This window comes from Antechinus flavipes, chromosome 1, assembly GCF_016432865.1.
Source record: "Antechinus flavipes isolate AdamAnt ecotype Samford, QLD, Australia chromosome 1, AdamAnt_v2, whole genome shotgun sequence".
Taxonomy (NCBI): Eukaryota; Metazoa; Chordata; class Mammalia; order Dasyuromorphia; family Dasyuridae; genus Antechinus; species Antechinus flavipes.
This window is the reverse complement of record NC_067398.1, coordinates 210,329,681-210,357,515: the sequence shown is the minus strand read 5'-3', so window position 1 is coordinate 210,357,515 and position 27,835 is coordinate 210,329,681. Positions and strand designations below refer to the sequence as shown.

Here is a 27,835-nt window from a genome sequence, read left to right as displayed (position 1 = left end):
CAGAATATAAAAAAAAAGGTTTCATAGTATTTGGGATGTGATTGTAATCCAAATGTAGTATCTATCACTTTTTAAACAAAATTAGATAAAATTAGTTATGGGGAAGGAAAATTGTGGGATGCAATATTGGGGTCATTTCCCCACAATGATTTACTTGTTATAGAGAAAATTCTAAGGGAAGAAACTCCTTTACATGAAGACTGTTAATTATTCTGCAATCTTTGGTCTTAAGAGTATTATCAGAGCTGAGAGGTTATGATATGCCCAGGAACATACAGCCAATATGGATCAATGGCTACAATGAAAGGTCTCTCTGACTCTGAAAACATCTCTCTAAGCCATTAAAAATGTGTGTCTTTAATACAGTATTATTTCTTATCATTGAAAGAAAGTTTAACATACATTGATTCAGTTGTTCTAAAGTAAAATCAAAACAATTCACTATTCTTTAACTGAGTTCATTCTAAGTATTACTTCAGATGGGCTAGTAATGTTTAATCATGGAAAGAAATCTTAAATCTTTAAAATGGGAAACAGTACTATGGACATTTCAGATTTTTTTTTTAAACCAAATTTTCCACTCTTTCTTTCTTGGTAGTAAACATTTTGCTTATGTATCAAAGAAGAAACAAAGTTAATACAATTATTTGTAAAGAGATAATGAATGTTGCCCTGGGGCCTCTTTCTTTCTAAAACTTAGCCAAATCCTGAAGAGCCTAAAAAAGCCAAACCAGGAAAATGTAGAAAGGAATGGGGTGAACATTTCAAGTCAAATAGAAGCAATTTCACAATTAAATTGTTTGGCATTTTCAGTGTCTCTTCTTAACTTTGTTAAGGTATAAATAAAGAGTTAAGTGTACCCAATGATCTCCATTTTTTTTAATACTCCCTTATTAAAGATAATTGATTGATCTTTTCATATGTACATTTTACAAAGTTTCCATTTTGTTTAAAGCACAAAAGACCATACTCTGAGAAATGGTAGATGATTAATTGGCTTTGATGCTATTTTTAAAAAGTAGCTCAGTTTCCTAGTCTATCAGCATCAGGGCACTATAACATAACCACTGGTACACATTGTATATAGACATTATATAGAATTGATCATATTTTTGACTTTTTTAAACTGGTATTTTTTTTTAGTCCGAGCATGCTTTGAACATGCAGAAGACAAAATTTCCTTTCCCTATATAATTGACTTCAGTTAAAAAAAAAGCCGACAATAATCTGTTTCTAATGCTTTAAAGAGACATCATTCAAAGCAATGCATATACACACATACAAAATATATAAACATGACATCAAGGATCAAAGATTTGGTTAACATGACAGAGAGACAAAATACATGCATTATACTGTCTACTTATTTTATATTGCATATTCCAGCTAATTTTCCCAAGTTTCAAAAGGTCATTACAGATAATAAAACTATTTCTTACTCTAGCAGTAGGCATTTGGGTTTCTGACTTTTAGTCAAAATTATTTATATACATTCTTAGCAATCATATGATAGAAAGAATTAACTTCAGATACTGAAACTATGAAATAATCATAAAACTTTGATTATTTGGATTCATGTTTCATATAAAAGAGTATGTGAAACTCAATACTTCAATACCAAAATATTTTAATAAGTTATTATTATAACTCAAAGATTGAAAGAAATAATACTGAAAATCTATTTTTAAGTAAAGAAAATGACAATATTCAAATCCTCTTTTCACCTGACTCAGGAGACAATCCCTTTACATTACTTAAATGCAAATGGTGATGAATGGGGTATTTGGGCAAATATCAGTACCTGTATACATATACTAATGTATTATAAAGAAATAAAACAAAAGCCATCATGGATGGACCAGTAATGTGATTAGAAAGATAAAGATATCTGTATGCACATCACTTTAAAAAGAAAATATTTTTGGAAATTATTTAAGCTACACAGCACTTAAAAAATAAAATGATGATATGGTAGAAATAGATCTACTTAATAAAAGCTGGTGCTTTTTTAATTTTTTAAAAGAACATGACTAATATAACAACAGGATTCAGAGTGTGTAACAAAAACATACTTACTTTCCTGAAAGAATGTCATGCCTGAGTTGTAATACAAACAGGTACCTGACAAATATATACAAAAGTCAACAAATAATGTCTTTCCAAGACTCTGTCATTCCCAAATTTCCCATTGTAAATACCACCCCACACATTAAATCTTTATTGAACAATTTTGAATTATTAAAAAATACTCAAATAAAATTTCAACTTTGTAGAAGACTTTCCTCTATAGGATTTGTCTCCTGAAATATGTCCCAGAATTTCCTAAAGAAATTTGGACATTTTGGACATGGATCTTTTCAACATCAAGAATTCAGGCCAGTTCCAATGGTCTTGTGATGGAGAGCCATCTGCACCCAAAGAAAGGACTGTAGCAAATGAGTGTGGATCATAAGATATGATTTTCACTCTTCCTATGCTTTACTTGCTTTTTGTTTTTCTCTTTTTTTTCTTTTTTGATCTGATTTTTCTTATGCAACATGACAATTGTAGAAATATATATAGAAGAATTGCACATATTTAATATATATTGGATTATTTGCCACTTACGAAGAGGATGGGGGGAAAGGGAGGGAAAAAATTGGAACACAAGGTTTTGCAAGGATGAATGTTGAAAATTATCCATGCATATATTTTGAAAATAAAAAGCTTTAATTTAAAAAAAAGAAATGTGCATTTACAGAAATCATAAGATATTTGTGAGCTTGTTGCTCTCTAACAAGTGTGAGTTGTGCACTCCAACAAATATACCTCAACATATCCTTAAAAGTTTAAGAAGAGAACCAAACAGGACAAAAAACATGGCAAATGTGTGTGCAATTCTTCCAACAGAACATCAATATAGCTGTCCTGAAACAATCAAAAACATCTTCCTTTGTCAGATCCATAGGTAAGTCTAAAGTTGACTTTGTAACTAGCAATTAATTTTTTTTAAAGCATACATCAAAGGATATGAGGGAAAGCCCTAGTTTTGATTAGTAATGATGACATATATGAAATAAAAGATGGGGACACAGTGTTATGAGGAGGTAGCAGACAAATTAATATGAATGTGTTTCACCAAAGTTATGTTTCATGGCTTCAATGATGTTTCTATGCAACAGGTTTGAATGAAAAGGTTCCTGAGTAACTGGGTGAGATACTGAAAAAATAGTTTTGCTTTTAAGAATTTTGAAATAAAGATGAGATACAGATAAACTTTTTTTTTCTGTACTCTGGATAAAAGAGAAATGGATGAAGAGTAATATATTTAAAAGTGGGGGCAGATAGGTGGTACAATGGATAGAGCACCAATCCTTTAGTCAAGAGGACCTGAGTTCAAATCTGGCCTCAGACACTTAACACTTCCTAGCTGTGTGACCCTGGGCAAGTCACTTGATCCCAATTGCCTCAGCAAAAAAAAACAAACAAAAATAAAAATAAAAATAAAAGTGAAGTAAGGGGGAGGAGGGGAATAACAAAAACTATAAAAAATCCCTGTGTTTTGTGGAATTGTAGAATATGACTATTTTAAACAAGAAATTCAACCAAAAATGAACTTGCTATTCATATTTAGGAAACCTATACCATCAACTATCAATGAGAAGCTACAGTTGACTGCCATACTGATTACCAAATATAAAAATGAAGCTTTCAGGATGACAGTTAGGGTCCTCAAACAGGTGAATAAATATTGCCCACTTCCCACCCCATTAGATAACTAATTTATGTTGTCATCACCACCACAGCCTTTTGTCAAGTTCAAAAAAATCATGAGAAAAGTAATAATATTACATGCCAGGAAAAGGGCAGCAGTGCCAGTTTTATATGGATTTTGCCTAAGTTTCGTGTGAGAACTATGTATTGAAAACATGTAAGAATACAGTAAGATTGAGCCTGAAAAATAATCTGGTGGACAAGTAAAAGCCATTAATTCTTACAACAATGCTGAGAACTCTCCACAGAGAACTGCCACAAATTATTACTGCCACTTAAGAAGTGAAGATTAAGTGGGGTTTTTTTTCCCTTTCTTTTTTTTTTTAAAGAGGAAAAAGTTTGCTCTTTCTCTCTCAGTAAAAATCAAGGTAGTATATGCTAAAGCATCCTCTTACTTGAAATAAATGAAGAAATTTGTGTCTGGGGAAAGTACACCTGCTTCTGAGTTCTGTGAAATTAAATCCAAAATAATAGCACAATGAACTTATTTACACAAAGTCTTAGAAAACAGAAAAGGAGCTAAAGAAATAAATCTCAGTCATCCTAGTCACCTGAAATCTGAGGCAGCAAAGACCAAGTTGTTTAATGTAAAGTGCAGACATCGACAAAGATGCAGAGTTAAGGTTACAGAGAAGAATGAGAAAGAGAAATCCTGAGATTCAACAGAAATGTAAAATAAATGGCTCCACAAAAGAAAAAAAAAGAGAAGGCTAAAGAACAAATAGGAAAAGGCAACAACAATGTCCAAGGAAAACGCATATAATATAAATACAATACAAATTTAAAGATTTTTTGGGATCATGTCCTACCTTGTAAACTCTTCTCGAAGATTGTTGGGTTCTGAAGAATAGTATTTAATTCGAAAGTGCAAAACATAAGCAGATCCAACTACATGTTTGGAGATGGTTTTCCAAAATTTGAAGATCACAAAGTGACAAAAGGAAAAAATAAATGAGTTAAATCCATAACATATTAGCCACTGAATTAAAAAGTACAATAGTGAAGGGGGAAAAAAACTAAGCAATAATAATCATCCCCGCCCCTCTCCCCCAGACTGAAGCACATAATGGAAAAAATAACTTACTTTGCATTAACGACAGCATAACTAGTCTATTTTTTACAAAAAAAATCTTTTAGACTTGGAGGAACTTTTACTTTCATCTCTGATCCTACAGTGTTCCAAACCAATGCTAAGTTTTCACAGAATACTTGTGAAATTAAAAAGCAACCAGTAATATACTGTTGGTAAAGTTTTAAATTAGTCCAATAATTCTGGAAATAAATATTAAATGACTAAAATTTCCAGACTTTTATCCAGAAATTACATTAATAGGCACATACTCTGAGAAGTTCAAAGAAATGTCTCTACATATATGAAAAAAATATAAAGAGATAGTGCATATGGGATGCTGCAGAATTCAATAAGCAGAATCAGGAAAACAATACATACAAGGGGGACAACAATATAAATAGAAAGACCAAAAAAATCAACTTGAATATTTTGCAATGATCAACATTGGCCTCAAAGAAGAATTGGGAAAATGCACTTGTCTCCCTTTACTGTAGTGATAAGGAGAATATGTTTATAAAATATTGCGTATATTGTCAGACATGGTCAATTTTATCAAATTCTTTTTTCTTACTTTAAAACTTTTGTTCTAAGGAATATTTACTGTGCAGAAATATTATATTTGGAAATGAATGTGATATGAAAATTTAAGTCACCAATTTAAAAAATATTTTTAAAAGGATAACTGGCACAGGCACAAAAAAGGATCATACTACCTAGAAGTTTGGATCATCTGAAGTTCATTTATTCTAATGCCTTCATTTTACATAGAAAAAGCTGATGCAAAGAGAGGTTGAGTGACCTGCTAATTAATATCCCTTATTTCATTTCCTCTTGCTAAATATCATAATGGGGAAAAAAAGACCCAAGATTCAAACCCTGCTCCTTCAATTACAAAGACTGTGCTCTTAACAATAATTGTTTAGACAATACTTCATCATAGCTGATGTTTATATAAGTGCTTTATGGTTTGCTAACTACTTTATAAATATTGGTTCATTTTATTCTCACAACAACTCTGGGAAGTTTGAGAAATTATTATTCCCATTTTACAGATGAGAAAAGTGAGGCAAGGAAGTGACTAGGTTCACACAGGATTACACAGTATGTGTCTGACACTGAATTTGAATTTCTGATTCTGGAACCAACACTCTACATCACCTCACACTTAAAGGTATCACTTCTTTAATGCTTTCTATAGGGTACTATGAATACCATGGGGACAAGAAAATGGAAGGTAAGGAAAATAATGTTCTAAAATTTATAAATACTTTCCAAAGAGTCAATCTTTGGAAAAATTGTTGAACATCCTCATTGGTAAAATGAGATGGATCAGATCCTATATAGTCATATCTGTGATTGTTTTATATACAATATATTCTAAGGGACCTTTAAAAAATAACTAAGACGTGGGCAAGTACTAACTAAATGCAGGTGACTAAATGACATTTTATTCAATGTTCATCAAAACAAATTTTCTGAATACTGCATGAATCACTGTTTTTTTTTTCCCCCCATCAGGAGTGTATGGCTTGAAACCTACAACTACAGTTAAGCTTCTTTATACATGAGAACATTTTGATCTTTTAAAAACCATTTAAATTTTTCCACATTTAAGCTTTAACAACTTTGTCAACTTGAAAATATCTGAAATTTTTATTTAAAATTAATTCTGCCTTCATGGTTTCAGATTTAATAAAAATGTAATTCAATGTATTAGCCAAGATGCTAAAAATTAATTTCACAGAAAACAAACAAAATAAGAAATATTCACTTGGGGTTACTTACTTTTCATTTGCTTTTTAATAGGTTTTGAATGGTCTAGCCAGTGCTGAAAGAAAGAAAATATTTATTAGTGCCTTGATTTCATCAAAGGAATTCAGTAAATCAATGATTATATAGCAGCAATTTCAGAAAGTTCTTTATTTCCTTCTAACAGGTCTTTCTGAGTGTTTGCAAATATGAACAGGTATTTACTTTTTAAAACTGAATTTTCCAAAACTGAACTTGGGAATCCATTGCTTTTCCTTCTGAAATGAAACCTAAGTTTTCCAAAGGGATTCCAACAAATTTTCTTGTTCTAAATACATTTTTTCTTTAGTACTGCCAAGGGTAAAGAGGCAAGCTGTTACAAACTTATGGTAATAACATTATTATCATTTTTCTCTGCCCTTCCCTACTCCACAAACCATAAAATATATCAAATGAAAATTCATGATGCCTCTATATTCCTTTGAATTGGGAAAGAAAACAACAAACTGAGACCTATGTTTCATGTGAAAATACTAAGGTTTAAAGAGCCTTTGTCTTGCCTGAGATCTTTTTTTTTTTTTTTAACAAGATTCAGTAATATTTATTTGTTTGTTTATTTATTTTCCCCTCTCTTAGATAAAATGGTTTCATGTAATATTATTACCGGCTGTCCCCCTATGTCCAGAATCTCATCTTCATGTTCTCCACATGCACACGTGCACGCATGTGTGTGTGTGTGTGTATATGTGTGTATGAAGGAACCAGAGTTAAGTGACTTGCCCTAGCTAGGAAATATTAAGTGTCTAAGGCCACATTTGAACTCAGGTCCTCCTGAGTCCAGGGCTGGTGCTCTATCCACTGTGATACTTAGCTGTCCCATCTCACCCCCTATAGTCTTTTTTTTGATCCCTTTCAATACTAGTATCTTCTCTCTGTTGATCAACTTTAATTTGAGCAGGAACCCAGTATTTATAACAGTACCTACCTAAAAATTACCCCTGTAAATAAAAGTTTCCATAAAACAATGCCTAATAACTAGAATTTTATTACTTGCAAAGCACAGTACATTTGTTAGTTATCTCCTTTGGGGCCTATCCACAGATTAGGATTAACAACTTAATTTCTATTGGAATATATTTAATATTCCAAAATATATTCCAATATCAAATTTATTCTTTAAAAAAGAAGGAAAATACAATCTTGTTCCTCTCTTCTTATATCCCCCTCACATTCTGGATGTTCTTATTCAAAATTAGAATTCTATTTGCCACAGAAAATAACATAGGTGAGGACCAGCCACCACCATCTGTTAATCAAACGGTTTCCTGATAAGGAAATGATTTTGAAATGATGAACCATAGTATGATTATTATCAATATAGTCTACACATACCTGATTTTAAAGTTCATAATATGTATAGAATAATTGCACATATTTAACTTACCCTCTAGAGGAGGGGCATGTAGAGAAAGGAGGGAGAAAATTTTGGAATAAGATTTTATAAGGGTGAAAGTTGAAAACTATATTTACATGTATTTTGAAAATAAAAAGTTACTATGAAAATTTATAATCATAGTATGGCAGAAATTAGCCATTGACCCACACTTAACACCATACGCCAAGATAAGGTCAAAATGGGTTCATGACCTAGGCATAAAGAATGAGATTATAAATAAATTGGAAAAGCACAGGATAGTTTACCTATCAGACCTGTAGAAGAGGGAGGAATTTATGAACAAAGAAGAACTAGAGATCACTATTGACCATAAAATAGAAAATTTTGATTATATCAAATTGAAAAGTTTTTGTACAAACAAAACAAATGCAGACAAGATTAGAAGGGAAACAATAAACTGGGAAAACATTTTTACAATCAAAGGTTCTGATAAAGGCCTCATTTCCAAAATATATAGAGAATTGACTCTAATTTATAAGAAATCAAACCATTCTCCAATTGATAAATGGTCAAAGGATATGAACAGACAATTCTCAGACGAAGAAATTGAAACTATTTATAGACATATGAAAATATGCTCCAAATCATTATTAATCAGAGAAATGCAAATTAAGACAACTCGGAGATACCACTACACCTGTCAGATTGGCTAGAATGACAGGGAAAGATAATGGGGAATGTTGGAGGGGATGTGGGAAAACAGGGACACTGATACATTGTTGGTGGAATTGTGAACACATCCAGCCATTCTGGAGAGCAATTTGGAACTATACTCAAAAAGTTATCAAACTGTGCATACCCTTTGATCCAGTAGTGTTACTACTGGGCTTATAACCCAAAGAGATACTAAAGAAGGGAAAGGGACCTGTATGTGCCAAAATGTTTGTAGCAGCCCTGTTTGTAGTGGCTAGAAGCTGGAAACTGAATGGATGCCCCTCAATTGGAGAATGGTTGGGTAAATTGTGGTATATGAATGTTATAGAATATTATTGTTCTGTAAGGAATGACCAGCAGGATGAATACAGAGAGGCCTGGAGAGACTTACATGAACTGATGCTAAATGAAATGAGCAGAACCAGGAGATCATTATATACCTCAACAATGATACTGTTTGAGGATGTATTCTGATGGAAGTGGATTTCTTCGAGAAAGAGAACTAATTCAATTTCAATTGATCAAAGATGGACAGAAGCAGCTACACCCAAAGACAGAACACTGGGAAATGAATATAAACTGCTTGCATTTTTGTTTTTCTTTCTGGGTTATTTGTACCTTTTGAATTCAATTTTCCCTGTGCAACAAGAAAACTGTTCGGTTCTGCAACATATGTTGTATCTAGGATATACTGTAACCTATTCAACATGTAAAGGACTGCTTGCCATCTGGGGGAGGGGGTGGAGGGAGGGAGGGGAAAAATCAGAACAGAAGTGAATATAAGGGATAATGCTGTAAAAAATTACCCTGGCATGGGTTCTATCAATAAAAAGTTATTAAAAAAAGAAAAAGAAAAAAAGAAAACAATGGGACTTTAACTTAAAAAAAAATTCATAATCATGACTCCATCCATAACCTATAGTACATTTACTGGTTCTACATTTTTAGTGTCTTCAGAAGATACACAGCAATATGATGTGTATTGTGTGTATGTATATATACACATGCTTTATAAGGGAATCAGACTCTCAGACAATTCTGTATAACATAAGAGAACAGAGAAAGGGAACAAGCATTTATTTTTTCCATTTTTAAAATATTTTATTTTTCCTCCAGTTATATGTAAAGACAATTTTTAACATTCATTTTTTAAAAATTGAATTCCAACTTTTCCTTCTCATTCCTTCACCTTCCCCCTCCCTGAAATAATAAGCAATTTGATATAGGTTATTTGGCATGTGAAACATATTATATTAGTCATGTTGTGAAAGAAAATAAAGACTAAAGCAAAACAAAACAAAAAAATACAGAAAGTATAAAATAACATGCTTTAATCTCTGTGTGTGTATATATATGCACATACATATCTATATATAAATACATAAATATAATTTGAATCAGGAAAATTTAGGTTCAAATATGGCCTCAGACACTTATTAGCAAGTAACAACTCTCTTTGCCTCAGTTTTCTCAAATATAAAATGAGCTGAGAAGGAAAACAACAAACAACTCCCAGTATCTTTGCCAAGAAAACTCCAAACAGGGTCAGGAAGAGTCAGACATGATTGGAATGAACAACAACATGTCTTAGTTTGATAAATATTAATTTGACCTCTACCACAACCCTGGGAGATTGAGGTACTATTATTATTATGCCCATTATACCCATATATTATTATCCATTTAGGTACATTATTATTACACCCGAGATAAAGTGTTTGGGGCCAGATTTGAACTCAGAGGTCCAGCACTCTGTTCACCATGTTGATTAGCTAACATAAGGCAACAGATAAGCATGTTGACAGCTGTCTGAGCAACTTCCAGCAAAAAAGGAAGAGAATTAATAACCCTAATCACTAAAGTGATTACAATTCAATTCAATAAATATTATTTTAAACACCAACAATGTCATGGGTAGCTGGGTGGCAAGGCAAGTAGACAGAGTATCAGTTCTGGAGTCAGAAGGACCCAAGTTTAAATGCAACCTAAAACATTTGACACTAGCTGTGTGACTGGGCAATCAATTAATGCTGATTGCCTAGCCAAAATAAAAAAATGAAAAAACAGATCATAAAGAAAGGCTACATATATAGATTTAAATACACAAAGACTGATATGAAAGAACTTAAGTCTTCAAAGAATTGAATTCTATTTGGGAGTGGGTGAGAATTTAGAATGTGCACGAATAAATATAATATTAGGAAAATTAAAGAAGGAGATAACACTAACTACTGGAGTTATTAGCGAAGGTTCTGAGAACAGCAGTACTTGACCTTTGAAGGAAGACAAATATTCTTAATAGTGGACGTGAAGCAAGAGGGCATTCTGTGTGTGTAGTTGGGGATGGGGGGTAGAACTGTTTATATTAGTACATAAGGATACCCATTGGAATGCCAAGTTTGGCAAATAGCCAGCAATTTAGTTTGGCAGGATCAGAGAGTTTGTGAGGGAGAATAGTATGAAATAAGGCTGCTCTCAAGTAAGTGGGAACCAGATTGTAGCAGGTCTGAAATGTCAAGCTAAGGTATTGAAAAATAAATCCTATTGGCAGTGAGGAACAATTAAAAAAAAAAAAAAGAAGTCAAAATGACAAGATCAGATATAAGCTACCAGAAGGTTATTTTGGCAACTGGGGAAAGAATACACTAGAGAGGAGAGAGATGATTGCACAAAAAAAATATCCAGTTTGGGTAGGGGAATGAATAGTACAAGACATCGAATAATTATCTTCTTTCCAACTCTGATAGCCATCCAGCTTCTTATTTAAAGAAAAAAAAATCACTACAGGTGGCTCATTCCATTTTTTAATTGCTAATGTTATTACAAAGTTCTTCTTTGTCCTGAACCAAAATCTGCCTCTTTGGAAGCACTCCCATTAGCCCTACTTCTGCCCTTTAGACCTACAAAGCATAAACCAATTTACTTACTCTTTAAGAGCCCTTCATCAAATGCTGAACCTCCCCAGAGTGATTATTTCTTCTTTGAGACTATGTGTGAGATTACTGTAGCTGACATGAAAAGGGTGATGATGGCTTCTATAGCAGAATGTAGATTTTATGTAGCTCTGCCATTCTCAGGGGGTGCATGAATTATGTGTCAACAAGTCTCTTCCAGGCTAACAACCTGTTTGCTCATTACAGAGTTTCAAGTTACCTCCTCTAGACTCACTCCAATTTCTCATTGCATTCCTTAAAATATAGAAAAAAAGTAGCCTAGCCAATATAAAGTACAGGGAGATCATAAATCATAGAAATCAGAGGATATAGGAGTGGAAAGAGCCCTGAGAAGCCATCTGGTTCAATCGCTTCAGTATATAGAAAGAAAAATTTTGGCAAATCAAAACAGTGTGTGATTACTCTGTGATGTAATGCAATCAGGTTTACATTGAGACATATCATTTTAATGATAATGTTCACTACAAAAATATCACTTAAGTAACAAATGAGAATGCCATAGTTTTTCAAAGCCATTTACTTTTGTACAAATAAATGGTTTGCATTTGAATTTCAAGTAATATATTTTGTTTCTTTCCAAAGAAAGTTATTACAACATGAAAACACTGCTTGGGCAATCATGCTAAAAAAGGTAGCTCTGCTTCATTTTGGAGTTGGTCCAAAACCAGGTAGTCTCATAAATTAAATGCTATAAAATTCAACGTTACAGAAATTCAGCATGCCAGTCTCTAGTCAAGGTATCTATTTGAAATATTCTGAAATCTTCACATATTGGAAAACTGAAAATGCATGTTATTTTGGGATGAGGTTAATTCCAGTTAATTTCATATATTGGGAAACCCTGTACCGTCTTTCTTTTTCCACCAAAAGTTGCAGCCTTTCTCCAAGATTTAGACTACCTCACATATTGAAAGCCTCTTAATTACCAAATATGAACAACTATGTTACCATCCTGGTGGACTTATTAACATTTCATAAAAAAAGGCCAATTCTCAACAAACATTGCTGTGGCCATAGGGGTCTTCATACTCTTGCTGAAGCAGTTAGCTCTTCAATCTCAGCATTTAATTACCTACTCCACTACTTCATGGGCCTTTATTAGCATTAGATATTATGCTTTCCATCAATTCTTCTAGATAACTGCTAACATTCACTCCTTTCACAATGATTATAGCTTCTTGAATCAAAATGGTCTTCACTAGTTCTTGAGGATGAGGTGTGTGATCTACTGAAACTATATTTGTAAAAGAAATATTAGTGGATTTAAAAATTGCACATAAGTTTGGGCTCTTGCTACACCAATAAGCCACTTTATAACAGAAGGCATTCCTCCCTGAAAAGTCTCTGGCTAGGCAATTTCTCAGTGGGATCTACATGTCTTCTGACTCCAACCACACTTGGATACATAGGATTTGGATATTTCTGCACAGTAGCTGTTGTTAAGAGGGTAATTGAAAATGTTCCCTGACACTCAAATCTTCCCGGTGCCATTGACCAGCACAATGTCTAGACAGTGCTAAGGAACACCCGGGAAAAAGAGATGTCATCTCCCCTCTTCCACTTGCCAGCAACCCTGACCTCCCTCTTAAAGAATATCCTGCTCCTTGAAGGTTAACTTTCCTTTATCTTTTTTTTATTAAAACTTTTTATTTTTAAAATATATGCATGGATAATTTTCAACATTCACCTTTGTAAAACCTTGTGTTCCAAATTTTTCCCTCCTTAGACAACAAGTAATCCAATATATATTAAACATGTGCAAATCTTCTATACATATTTCCACAGTTATCATGCTGCACAAGAAAAATCAGATCAAAAAGGGAAAAAAATGAGAAAGAAAACAAAATGCAAGCAAACAACTACAAAACAGTAAAAATATTATGTTGTGATCCACACTCAATTCCCATAGTCTTCTCTCTGCATGCAGATGGCTTTCCCCATCATAAGACCTTTGGAGTTTGGTCCTCCTCTATTTTTTATTTGTTCTGTTGATTGTTATTATAACATAAGTAAGGATTCTCTACCTTATGTCTCTAAAATTTCTGCTTATCCCTGAAACTTGTAAAGATCTTTTCAGAAGCCTGATTCTTTTTTTTTTTTCTTCTGGTCTTGTCTCATTTTCAAACATTATGGAGTCAGCTGTGTTCATCTTCATGTAATTAACAATCAAATGTTGGACAGGAAAGAATCTGTGCTAGAGCCCTATCTAATTTCACTGAAGTCTTCTTTTTAGGGCTGGTATCAATTTATAAATCGATATTCTTGGGGTATAGATAATCCACCAACTAATTTATTTTACTATCAATTAAAGTACCATTTTCTTTCTTGTTCAATTCAATTCAAATAACAATGAGCCAGGCACTAAAAATTTAAAAAAAAAAAAAAAAAAAAGGAGGGACAAAAAATAGTCCTTGCTCTCAAAGAGCTCACAATCTAAAATTAAAGGATATTATGAAAACTTTTAGAAAATACTTCCTGAAATAGAGGTACATTCTGTCTACAGTACTTCTTGACTCATTCATCTAGTAACTTTATCAAGAAAAGAAATGAGGTTAGTTTGCTTTAACATCGTCTTTAATGAACCTTTTCTGCTTCCTCTAGATCTCTTTCTCATTGTTTATTAATAATTTTAGAATTTCACTGGAGATTGACCTAAAGCTTACCCATGGCCCATCATTTCCAGAATTCAATTGCCCCTTCTTCCCAGTCACCAACAAAAAAATATAGTCGGTAAACTATGTTCATGAAAGAAGTAAAAGTTATAATAATACATTTGTAAAGGTTGATGCACTAGTCTACTATCAAGACACCTAAAAGAAGTCATTTCCTTTGAGGAACTTTATAATTTTTAAATCTTTTAGCATATACAATAGCTGCAAGGATGGAAAGGATAGCAATGGAATATGTTGATTATTTCTTAGGGACCATGCATGAGATTCTTATAGCTGACATGAAAGGGCTGATGATGGCTTCTGTTGCAGAACATAGCCTCTAAAGCTCTCATAGGAGTACATGAAGTAAATAATAAAGGGCATGAAATTGATTTTTTCTACAATAACAAACTTTTAATTAAAATAACAATATAATATTTCTCTTAGTGACTTCATTTGCTTACATAGGTACATAGAATACTTCTAAAAAGAATATTTCCAAATAGATATGTATAATAATATATTGTATATAAATATTATATTAAAATTAGATAAATGAATATTATGTATTCATAATATGAGCTATGTGATCAAATACAACAAAATTTAAAGGATAGAGAACACCTCATTACACCTTGATGACTCTAGATTCTACTTTACTAAACTCTAATTACATTTTGAAAAAAAAAACGCATAAAAGAATTACACTTGAACCTTACAATAACTTTTTGAGGTAGACACTATAGCTATTATCATTCCCAAAACATAGATGAGAAAACTGAAGTCCTGAGAGGCAAGGTAACTAGGCTGAGGTCACCCAGCAAATAAGAGCCAGGAATGGAATTTGAACACAACTGTTCAACACAACTCCTACCTGTAGCATATTGTGGAACACTGATTCCACATAAAAACAAATTATTGAAATAAGCTTAATTTTAAAGCAAATGAATAGGTTTAGACATCCAGGACTTTAGGGGTGGATATACCCTCTAACTCTATAGAGGATATTAATTACAACAACAAAAATATGGATGGGGTTCAAATTATATGAAATAGGTTATGATAATGATCCTTTTGGGGTAAATGCATAGACCTAGGCTCCTCAAATTAGCCGAAATGGTTTATGGTTAAGATTTTAAGCAAGGTAAATAAACTTAGTCTTTTTTGTTTGTTTGTTTAGGAAAAGTCTAATAGGGACTATAATTTAAATTTATAGATATAGAGATTGAAAGAACCACAGAGACTTGCTAAACTAGCCCTTTGTTTTATAGAAAAAACTGAGGAGAAATAGTATATTTTTTTTAATCTGGTTTCATATTTTGGAAAACTAAAGCAAAGAGAAGTTAAGTAACTTGCTCAGGAGGAAATGTCTGAAACTGAATTTGAACTCAGATCTTCCTGGCTCCAGGCCCAGTGTTCTAATCCATTGTGCCAGACTACAATAGTTTCTATCTAGTCTGAAGATGATGATACAGTAACACATTAATACCTCAAAGCACTTTCTTACAATGGTAAGATAGGTCAAACAAGTATTAGGATTCTGATTTTATAGACAAAGAAAAAGATTCAGAGAAGGGTATGAATTACTTGCCCAAGGTTACACAGTTAATATGAATTGGAGGTGTCATTCAAACTCAGTCTCCTGACTGCAAATCCAGTGATCATTCCACTACTACCTCCTCAGTGGAAGCAGGCTCAACATATTCTGGGCATGCCCAGACTGTAGAACAGAAAAGTTCAATATGTAATTCAATTAGTTGATAGAAAAGAAGATCCAAAGCACACAGAAAGAATTCTAAAAGACCAAAGAATTGTTAGTGGAGCTGTAAACTGAGGAAAGGAGAGAAGAAGGAGGGAAGGAAGGAGGATGGGGAGGAGTGAGAAAGCAGGAAAAAAGGGAAAAGGACCAACTTGTACAAAAATATTTATAGCAGCTCTTTTTGTGGTGGCTAAGATTGGAAATGAAGGGGATGCCCATAAACTGAAGCTAAACAAATTGTGGCATATGGGTACAGTACTTACTGTGCTGTAAGAAATGATAAGCAAGATAATTTTAGAAAAACATAGAAAAACTTACATGAATGGATGCAAAGTGAAGTAAGTACAATTAGGAGAGCATTGCACACAGTCAAAGCAATATTGTACAACCAAAAAATGTGAAAGAATAGCTATTCTCAGTAATACAATGATCTAAGACAATCCCACAGGACTCATTATGAAACATGCACTTCGCCTCCAGAGCAAGAACTGATACTGTCTGAATACAGACCAAAGCATACTCTTTATTTTTTTTCATTTTTTGAGTCTTCTTGTAGAAAATGACTAATTTGGAAATGTTTTATATCACTGTACATGTATGACATGAATCAGGTTGCTTACCATCTCAGAGAGGGAGGAGAAGAGGTTAGTAAGGAGGGAAAGAATTTGGAATTCCAAACTTTAAAAAAAGTTAAGAATTGTTTTAACATGAAATTGGGGGAAAATAAAATATTATTTTTAAAAGACTACTAAGACTTAATAAATTTTTTTTTTAAAAATGCTTAGTTTGAGGAGTAGAATAAAGTTTTCCAATAATGCTACTCTTGAATCTGACCCCCAAGCTGACACTTAGCATGATGATAATGGTTATCATTAAGTTACTTAAAGATGCTAATAAACACATATGGTACGGAATTTTTCTTTTTTTTACAAAAGAGATAGGACTCTAGTGAAAGTTAATGGGTGGATGAATCTACTAATTTTCTTACAAATAAATATATAACATCTGTTTCTTTATTGAACAGTAAATATTTTTTATCAAATTGAGATACATGCTACAACTCAAAAGGACAACCATAATCTAGTGTAATTAAAGAAACACCTCAACTCTTCTTTTCTCAAATACATCCCCCAAAGATTTTTTTATGCTTTTTTATTTTTATTTTTTTTTTTTTAAATTTTTTTATTTAATAATTACATTATATTACACTCATTTCTGTTCCGATTTTTTTTCCCCTCCCTCCCTCCACCCCCTCCCCTAGATGGCAAGCAGTCCTTTATATGTTGGATATGTTGCAGTATATCCTAGATACAATATATGTTTGCAGAACCGAACAGTTCTCTTGTTGCATAGGGAGAATTGGATTCAGAAGGTATAAATAATCCGGGAAGAGAAACAAAAATGCAGATAGTTCACATTCGTTTCCCAGTGTTCTTTCTTTGGGTGTAGCTGCTTTTGTCCGTCATTTATCAATTGAAACTCAGGTCTCTTTGTCAAAGAAATCCACTTCCATCACAATATGTCCTCATACAATATCGTTGTCGAAGTGTATAGTGATCTCCTGGTTCTGCTCATTTCACTTAGCATCAGTTCATGTAGGTCTCTCCAAGCCTCTCTGTATTCATCCTGCTGGTCATTTCTTACAGAACAATAATATTCCATAACATTCATATACCACAATTTACCCAGCCATTCTCCAATTGATGGGCATCCATTCATTTTCCAGTTTCTAGCCACTACAAACAGGGCTGCTACAAACATTTTGGCACATACAGGTCCCTTTCCCTTCTTTAGTATTTCTTTGGGATATAAGCCCAATAGAAACACTGCTGGATCAAAGGATATGCACATTTTGATAATTTTTTGGGCATAATTCCAGATTGCTCTCCAGAATGGTTGGATTCGTTCACAACTCCACCAACAATGCATTAGTGTCCCAGTTTTCCCGCATCCCCTCCAACATTCATCATTATTTTTTCCTGTCATCTTAGCCAATCTGACAGGTGTGTAGTGGTATCTCAGAGTTGTCTTAATTTGCATTTCTCTGATCAATAATGATTTGGAACACTCTTTCATATGAGTGGTAATAGTTTCAATCTCATCCTCTGAAAATTGTCTGTTCATATCCTTTGACCATTTATCAATTGGAGAATGGCTTGATTTCTTATAAATTTGAGTCAGTTCTCTATATATTTTGGAAATGAGGCCTTTATCAGAACCTTTAACTGTGAAAATGTTTTCCCAGTTTGTCGCTTCCCTTCTAATCTTGTTTGCATTAGTTTTATTTGTACAAAGGCTTTTTAATTTGATGTAATCGAAATTTTCTATTCTGTGATCAGTAATGGTCTCTAGTTCATCTTTGGTCACAAATTTCTTTCTCCTCCACAAGTCTGAGAGATAAACTATTCTATGTTCCTCTAATTTATTTATAGTCTCGTTCTTTATGCCTAGGTCATAGACCCATTTTGATCTTATCTTGGTATATGGTGTTAAGTGTGGGTCCATGCCTAATTTCTGCCATACTAATTTCCAATTATCCCAGCAGTTTTTATCAAATAATGAATTCTTTTCCCAGAAGTTAGGGGCTTTGGGTTTGTCAAACACTAGATTGCTATAGTTGACTATTCTGTCTTGTGAGCCTAGCCTTTTCCACTGATCCACTAATCTATTTCTTAGCCAATACCAAATGGTTTTGGTGACTGCTGCTTTATAATATAATTTTAGATCAGGTACAGCTAGGCCACCTTCATTTGATTTTTTTTTCATTAATTCCCTTGAGATTCTCGACTTTTTATTGTTCCATATGAATTTTGTTGTTATTTTTTCTAGATCAATAAAATATTTTCTTGGAAGTCTGATTGGTATAGCACTAAATAAATAGATTAGTTTAGGGAGTATTGTCATCTTTATTATGTTCGCTCGGCCGATCCAAGAGCACTTAATATTTTTCCAATTATTTAAGTCTGACTTTATTTGTGTGGAGACTTTTTTATAATTTTGCTCATATAATTCCTGACTTTCCTTTGGTAGATAGATTCCCAAATATTTTATGGTATCAACAGTTATTCTGAATGGAATTTCTCTTTGTATCTCTTGCTGTTGGGTTTTGTTGGTGATGTATAAAAATGCTGAGGATTTATGGGGATTTATTTTGTAGCCAGCTACTTTGCTAAAATTATGAATTATTTCCAATAGCTTTTTGGTAGAATCTCTGGGGTTCTCTAGGTATACCATCATATCATCTGCAAAGAGTGATAGTTTGGTTTCCTCATTGCCTACTCTAATTCCTTTTATATCTTTCTCGACTCTTATTGCCGAGGCTAGTGTTTCTAATACGATATTAAATAATAATGGTGATAGTGGGCAACCTTGCTTCACTCCAGATCTTACTGGGAAAGGTTCCAGTTTTTCCCCATTGCATATGATGCTTACTGATGGTTTTAAATATATGCTCCTGACTATTTTAAGGAAAAGTCCATTTATTCCTATGCTCTCAAGTGTTTTTATTAGGAATGGATGTTGGATTTTATCAAATGCTTTTTCTGCATCTATTGAGATGATCATGTGGTTTTTGTTTGTTTGGTTATTGATATAGTCAATTATGTTAATAGTTTTCCTAATATTGAACCAGCCCTGCATTCCTGGTATAAATCCTACTTGGTCATAGTGTATTATCCTGGTGACAATTTTCTGTAATCTTTTTGCTAATATTTTATTTAAGATTTTAGCATCAATATTCATTAGGGAGATTGGTCTATAATTTTCTTTCTCTGTTTTCAGCCTACCTGGTTTAGGTATCAGTACCATATCTGTGTCATAAAAGGAGTTTGGTAGGACTCCTTCAATCCCTATTTTTTCAAATAGTTTATATAACATTGGAGTTAATTGTTCTTTAAATGTTTGGTAGAATTCACATGTAAATCCATCTGGTCCTGGGGATTTTTTCTTAGGGAGTTGATTGATAGTTTGTTCTATTTCTTTTTCTGAGATGGGACTGTTTAGGATATTTACTTCTTCCTCTGTTAGTTTGGGCAAGCTGTATTTTTGGAGGTATTTTTCTATTTCATTTAAGTTGTCGAATTTATTGGCATAAAGTTGGGCAAAGTAACTCCTAATTATTGCTCTAATTTCCTCTTCGTTAGTGGTGAGTTCTCCCTTTTCATTTTTAAGACTAACAATTTGATTTTCCTCTTTCCTTTTTTTAATCAGATTTACTAAGGGTTTGTCTATTTTGTTGGTTTTTTCATAGAACCAACTCTTAGTTTTATTAATCAATTCAATAGTTTTTTTACTTTCAATTTTATTGATCTCACCTTTTACTTTTAGAATTTCAAGTTTAGTGTTTGACTGGGGGTTTTTAATTTGTTCCTTTTCTAGCATTTTTAATTGCAAACCCAATTCATTGACCTTCTCTTTCTCTATTTTATACAAATAGGCCTCTAGAGATATGAAATTTCCCCTTATTACCGCTTTGGCTGCATCCCATACATTTTGGTATGATGTCTCATTATTATCGTTTTCTTGGGTGAAGTTATTAATTATGTCTATGATTTGCTGTTTTACCCAATCATTCTTTAGTATGAGATTATTTAGTTTCCAATTATTTTTTGGTCTACTTCCCCTGCTTTTTTGTTGAATGTAATTTTCATTGCATCGTGGTCTGAAAAGGATGCATTTACTATTTCTGCCTTACTACATTTGAGTTTGAGGTTTTTATGTCCTAATATATGGTCAATTTTTGTATAGGTTCCATGAACTGCTGAAAAGAAAGTGTATTCCTTTCTGTCTCCATTACATTTTCTCCAGAGATCTATCATATCTAGCTTTTCTAGTATTCTATTTACCTCTTTGACTTCTTTCTTATTTATTTTCTGGTTTGATTTATCTAATTCTGAGAGTGCAAGGTTAAGATCTCCCACTATTATAGTTTTACTGTCTATTTCTTCTTGCAGCTCTCTTAGTTTCTCTTTTAAGAATTTAGATGCTACCCCACTTGGTGCATATATGTTTAATATAGATAGTGCTTCATTATCCATGCTACCCTTTAGCAAGATATAGTGTCCTTCCTTATCTCTTTTAATTAGGTCAATTTTTGCTTTAGCTTGATCTGAGATCAGGATGGCTACCCCTGCTTTTTTGACTTCACCTGAAGCATAGTAGATTTTGCTCCAACCTTTTACCTTTAACCTGCATGTATCTCCCCGCTTCAGGTGTGTTTCCTGTAAACAACATATTGTAGGATTCTGGCTTTTAATCCATTCTGCTAACCGCTTCCTCTTTATGGGGGAGTTTACCCCGTTCACGTTTATGGTTAGAATGACCAATTCTGTATTACTTGCCATCTTGTTAACCCCGGTTTATGCTTTCCTCCCTTCTTTCCCCTTTCCCCCCCTTCCAAGTATTAAGCTTGTGAGCACCCCTTGCTTCTCACAGCCCTCCCTTTTTAGTATCCCTCCCCCCTCCTTAGAGTTCCTCCCCCTATCTTACCCCTTTCCCTCCCAGTTCCCGTATTCCCTTCCGCTTAGCTTATTCCTTCCCTTTCCACTTTTCCCTTCTCACTTTTCAATGAGATGGGAGAAGTTTCACCATAGATTGAATATGTCTTAAGATTTTTCACTTAAAGCCAATTCTGAAGGCAGTAAGATACCCACTATATTCATCCCCCTCCATTCTTTCTCTCAGATATAATAGGTTTCCTATGCCTCTTCATGAGATGTACTACCCCCACTTTACCCTTTTTCTGGTACAATGTCCTTTCCACATCAATTTCTAGAACAAGGTATACATGTATTCTTTATACATCTATATAGTCAAAATATAGTTCCCAAGATTAATCTTTACCTTTTTAGATTTCTCTTGAGTTCTATATTTGTAGATCAAACTTTTTGTTAAGTTCTGGTTTTTTCATCAGAAATAGATGAAATTCGCTTACTTCGTTGAATGTCCATCTTCTTCCCTGGAAAAAGATGCTCATTCTCGCTGGGTAAGTTATTTTTGGTTGCATACCAAGTTCCTTAGCTTTTCGGAATATCATATTCCAGGCCCTTCGATCTTTTAATGTGGATGCTGCCAGATCCTGGGTGATCCTTATTGTGGCTCCTTGATACTTGAATTGGGTTTTTCTAGCCGCTTGCAATATTTTTTCTTTCACCTGAGGGTTCTGGCATTTGGCCACTATATTCCTTGGTGTTTTGATTTTAGGATCCCTTTCAGTGGGTGATCGATGAATCCTTTCAATGTTTATTTTTTCCTCTGTTCCTATGACTTCTGGGCAGTTCTCTTTGATAATTTCCTGGAAGACAGTGTCCAGGCTTTTTTTTTCATCATGTTTTTCTGGGAGTCCAATGATTCTCAGATTGTCTCTCCTGGATCTGTTTTCCAGGTCTGTTGTCTTCCCCAGAAGGTATTTCACATTTTTCTCCATTGTTTGATTTTTTTGGATTTGCTTGACTGATTCTTCTTGTCTCCTCGAGTCATTCAATTCCACTTGTTCAATTCTGATTTTCAGTGAAGTATTCTCTTCACTCACTTTTTTAAAATCTTTCTCTAATTGTCCAATTGAGTTCTTTTGTTCTGTGGAATTTTTTTCCATTTCGCCAATTTTGTTTTTTAGAGAGCTGTTTTCTGTTTCCAGTTCACTAATCCTATTTTTCAAGGATTTTACTTCTTTATCCACTCTCTCTTTAACTTTCTCCAGACTCTTTTCCCATTTTTCTTCTAGCTCCCTTGTGAGAGCCTTTTTAATCACTTCTATGAGGTTCATCTGTGCTGAGGAACAGCCGATCTCCTCCTTTGGGGAATCACCTGGGGACTGCCTGTTTTTAGTCTCCTCAGGATTTAGAGTCTGCTCTCTATCTGTATAGAAGCTGTCAAGGGTTAAAGTCCTCTTCAGCTTCTTGCTCATTCTGTCTATTAATCAGAGACAAACTACCAAAGAAAAACAGAAAAAAACTGGAGTCTTTCTTTGGGGGAGGGGCTGGGTGTGTTATCGAGCTTCCTCTACAGACTGCAGGTGGCAGCAGTGAGGCACTAGCAGGACTGTGCTGCGCCTGCGCTCTGAGATCCCAGAGCGTGCTGAGTCACTGAGGGGGGGGAAGGGGGGGGGGCAGGTCCTGAGAGACTTCAGCTGTTTGCGGTTGTATTCTTCAGCCCCGGTGTTTTTAGCTTTTCTGCTGGGCTGTTGACTTGCTGCCGGAGGAAATTATCCAAACCTGTAGCGAAGCTCTCCCCGCAGAAACGGCTACGATCACTCTCCACCCCCTCTCCAGTCTGCTCCCGTGCTCTCACTGCCGCTGCCCTCAGCCTGTGCCCGATCTAAAGCCGCCCCAGCCCTCCAGTAAAGACAGACCTTTCTTGGCGGATCTCAAGGATGGCTTCTCTTGGTAACTATATGTGGGTTTTTTTCAGTCAAGCATTAATTCAGAGGCTTGTAATGAAGTGGATAGTGAGAGAAAGCGCGGAGCTTATGCAACTGTGAGCCTCCTCTCCGCCATCTTAACCGGAAGTCCGCCTAAAGACATTCTCCTTATGCTTTTTTAAAAAGAACATCAGACTTATGAAATTTTATTGGCTAGTGACATGCTTGACTAAACTTTAATTTGCCAACTGGCTAGGAAGACTTTCTGGGCAAAAATTTTCTGAGTATGGGAAAATAAGGAGATATTCTGATATTGGGAAAGTAGAACAGACTACACATCCATCTCTACGAGAAAGAGATAATAAGGCAGAGAGAATGGCCCTGGTGTTATACAAAAGTTCATGGTCCTCTAACTGGAGATACTCTCAGTGCTCAAAGAAAAAAAGAATTAACAGTAGATATCATTTTAACATTGATGGCATCTGGGGCCAGGAGGTCTTGTGTGACTTCAGGAAAGACAATATTAGTTTTCATATAAAGATGTCTTACATCTCAACAAATTTGGTTGCAAAAAGTTGGTAGAAGATTTGGAGTTGATTATCTGATAAGTAAACATGATCTTCCCTTGTGAACACAGGAGCTCAAAACAGAAACAAAGTAAGGGATTTTGGGGGTTTGATTTCAAACATTCCTTCCTCATAAGATGAAAGTAAGCCACATCCCTGATATTTGGGACTCAAGAGATTGTCTATCTTTTATTATTCCAATTTTGTAAATTTTTAAAAATTCCCTCAAATTACTACTCAAAGTTATCTGCCTAGAAATTAAGTATGTAACTCAGATCGTAGCCATGTTTAATGAGGAGTCAAATCACTTTCTTATTTTTGTGTCACTTTTAAGCCCACCACTTCACTTGTTCCTCATTTATTTGATCATCCCAAGCTCTAAAGAAATCCAAAAGTGTTTTCTTTTTCTTTAATACAATCTTGCTCATTAATTACTCAAGCACCACCCAAATCTATCAAGGACTTAATGAACTGAAGAAAAACAATTCCCAAAGGTTATTACTCTTATTTTAAATGTTTAAGCAAATATTAAAACACAATTGATTAACAAACAAAAACAATTATAAAGCAAAGATATCAAACAGTATTTATAATATTTAGGCTCTAAAAAAGTTCATAGCTAGAATTGTCTCAAATTTTCAATATAATAAATGACTCCTTTTCACTTGTACAGAAACCATTCAGATCACACTCCAATACTGATTAAAATCTCTTTAGTCTTTTTTTATCTCTCAAGGTAAGAGTTAAATTCAGCCCCTTAGAAAACAAAGGTAGTTCTCTCCCCTCACATCCTTTCAGTTATCAGAGTAAACATCCTTTCAGCTTCTTTCAAATTCATTATCAAATGTTTTTTATAATGTTTGTGTACAACTAACATCTAAGATAATTCTGATGAAGAGAGTTTCACTTTACCTCCTCTCTCCCGGAACTTCCCCACAGGCTCTACATAGATTACAGATAAAATATACTTTCTCCCTGACCCTATAGGGAGAAGCACTTCAGAGTAAATCATTTTTCAACTGACAATTCAAATTGCTCCTTTTAATACACATTTGACTCTTAAAGCTATGTAATATGATAATAAATATCAATCATCAACATATAAGATAAAAGAAACATCTACATATTTATTATAGGGAGGCAGTATAAGAAGGAATTAGTACTCCAAATCTAGGGATTTGGAATCAAAAGACCAAGATTCAAATTCCAGATTTGCCACTTACATGTTTCTCTTAATTTTAGTTTCCTCATGCATAAGATGAAGAGGTTGCATTGGGTAATTCCTTGGGATCCTTCCAAGTTTTAAATCTTATGACTTTTGTGATTTACTTATGTATGTATTGAGGAATGAGGCCATACAGGTTAAATAGAAACTAGTGACAGTGGCAAGGACTAGTTCCACCTGAGAAGCATCTTCCATTATGTATAGTGTAACTTTGCAAATAAGATTCCAGCAAAGAGGAAACTGGAACACTAGCAGCAGTTCTGATAACTATGAAAAAGTGGCAGGATTCTGGTTTGTCAATACTTCTGAGAAATACAGATTACAGGTCAGGGTCTAGCATGAACAAACTGGAAAAACAAGTCTTAAGTCTCAGTGTGGACTTAGAAAGTCCTCATGACCTTTAATAAAACAGAGTTTTTAAACATTCCTCAAGAAAAGAATAGAACTCAGTAGAAACTCCAACACGAAAATATAGGAAAGAAAAGGTATGGAAAGGTATAAGAAAGAAAAAGGGTATTTGGGTAATTGGAAAGTGTAATACTTATTAATGTATTAATAATTAAATTAATTAAAATACTAAACACTGATGAAGTGTTAGGGGGAGGAGAAACATGCCCCTTCAGGATCCAAATATCTTCAAAGATTGCAAAAAGAGTTTAATGAAACAATAGACATTGACAAACAACAGAAACAGGCCAATGGCCCTGCCTCACCTCCCTAAAGAAGCTACACTAATGTTGATGTGGGGTCATCACTTGTGGAGCCATATACTTTGCTGACAGCATCCCACACTGCTCTTCTGAGGTGCATCCAGGAGAAAGAAGGCAAGAGTCATTTTCTAAACTACAAAGCAAACAGAGGCGTGCAGGGATGGTGATGTGGGAAAGAATAGGCAAACTAAATTTTCAACAGAGGTCTAGTGACAATGGTCACACACAGACTTGCCTCTTTTGTGTCTTGTTTGTCTAATTTTTCCATCGATAATCATTTCTGTTATTAAAAAAGAGCACAAATTTTTTTTGATGATTACTGCTTTATAGTAAAGCATCTGGTACTGCTATTTGTGGGGCAGCTAGGGGGTATGGTACATAGCATACAGGGCCTAACCACAGATCAAAAGACAAAGATTTCCCATCTATGCATGTTCTCCCAGCCATTATTCAGGCACATACAAGGAATCAGAAAGAAGTAAGATTTACCTTGCAGCCGCATGTTGGTCTTCATGTCTTACTCTTTACATGCCCATTTGGAGTTTTCTTGGTGAAGATACTAAAGTGGTTCACCATTTCCTTCTCCAGCTCATTTTACAAATGAGGAAACTAAGGCAAACAGGGTTAAATGACTTGTCAAGGTCCCACAGCTACTTAAGTATACAAGTCTAGATTGGAACTCAGGATGATGAGTTTTTCTGAGTTCAGGGCTGGCACTCTGTGCACCAAGGGGCCACCTAGCACAATAATAAACTGTTATAGTAAGCCTATACTTAATAAAAAAATTCAAAATAAAATAAACTTGGTACTTGGATTTTTTAGAAAGGTAAAAATGGGTCTGATGAAACTGAGTGGATGGTATATGAATAAAATGGAATATTATTGTTTTATAAGAAATGATCAGAAGGCTGATTTCAGAAAGGACTGAAAAGACTTACATGAACTGATGCTCACTGAATAAAACCTGGAGATTGTTATACATGGCAACAAGAAGATTATACAATGATTAAATGTTATGGACATGGCTCTTTTTAACAATGAGGTGATTCAGGCCAATTCCAATAGACTTATGATGGAGAGAGCCAAATGCACCAGAGAGAGGACTATGGAAACTGAATGTGGATCACAACATAGTATTTTCACTCTTTTTGTTGTTGTTGTTTTTCCTCTTTGATCTTATTTTTCTTGGCAGCATGATAAATGTGGAAATATGTTTAGAAGAATTGTACATGTTTAACCTATATTGGATTACTTGCGGTCTAGGAGAAGGGGGAAGAAGAAAATCTGAAACACAAGGTTTTGCAAGGGTAAATGTTGAAAACTATCTTTGAATATAGTTTGAAAAATTGCTCCAATGGGGGAATGGACAAAAAATGTAATTCTGAAGAGGGTCCAAATAGGCACTATGAACTTAAAATTATAGTGTTTCTATTTAATATAATGGTGTGAAAGACTGTATAAAAAACCTAGCTCTCTCAAATCCAGTAAATATCTAAAATGTATTCCAAAAAATCCTCTGAAAAAAGCCCAGGGTTGCACACACAATTAATAGCCACAAGATGCTGGAAGATGGTCAAAAGAGTCAATGCCAGGTAAACTGATAAACAGTGAAAGAGAGAATGAAATGAGGGAGAAAGTCATACTAGAAAAACTAAAATGAATGAACTCTAACAGACAAGAGCTAGCAGAAGTGGAGAAGGAAGAGGAGACCACGGGAATTCATACAAATAGATATTAAAACAGTCAGCATTCCCAACAGGAGCATCACAAGCCAGTGACTACTTTAGAAGCAAAATCTGGATTTTAGAAAACCAGGGAAAGCAGTGGGAAGGAAGCTAGCAGCTCTCAGAAACAGAACTCAAAGCTTTAAGAATTCTGAACAGGCAATTCAGAAACCAAGGCTCTTTGCAAAGATAATGTAGGACACTC

General features: G+C 34.1%; 1 protein-coding gene and 1 pseudogene across 2 annotated transcripts in view; both read right to left on the bottom strand.

Annotated features, from left to right (window-relative positions):
* Window positions 1-27,835, bottom strand: part of EPB41L4B (erythrocyte membrane protein band 4.1 like 4B) — a 259,404-nt gene that overhangs the window by 154,278 nt on the left and 77,291 nt on the right. For both annotated transcript variants that reach the window (XM_051995572.1, XM_051995578.1), the window contains exons 3-5: window positions 6,611-6,653; window positions 4,563-4,641; window positions 2,077-2,121 (exon numbers count right to left, since the gene is read on the bottom strand). In XM_051995572.1, coding sequence (XP_051851532.1) covers window positions 2,077-2,121; window positions 4,563-4,641; window positions 6,611-6,653 — 167 coding nt within the window. The remainder of the gene's footprint in view (window positions 1-2,076; window positions 2,122-4,562; window positions 4,642-6,610; window positions 6,654-27,835) is intronic.
* LOC127545938 (PRELI domain containing protein 3B-like) lies at window positions 12,579-26,420 on the bottom strand (annotated as a pseudogene).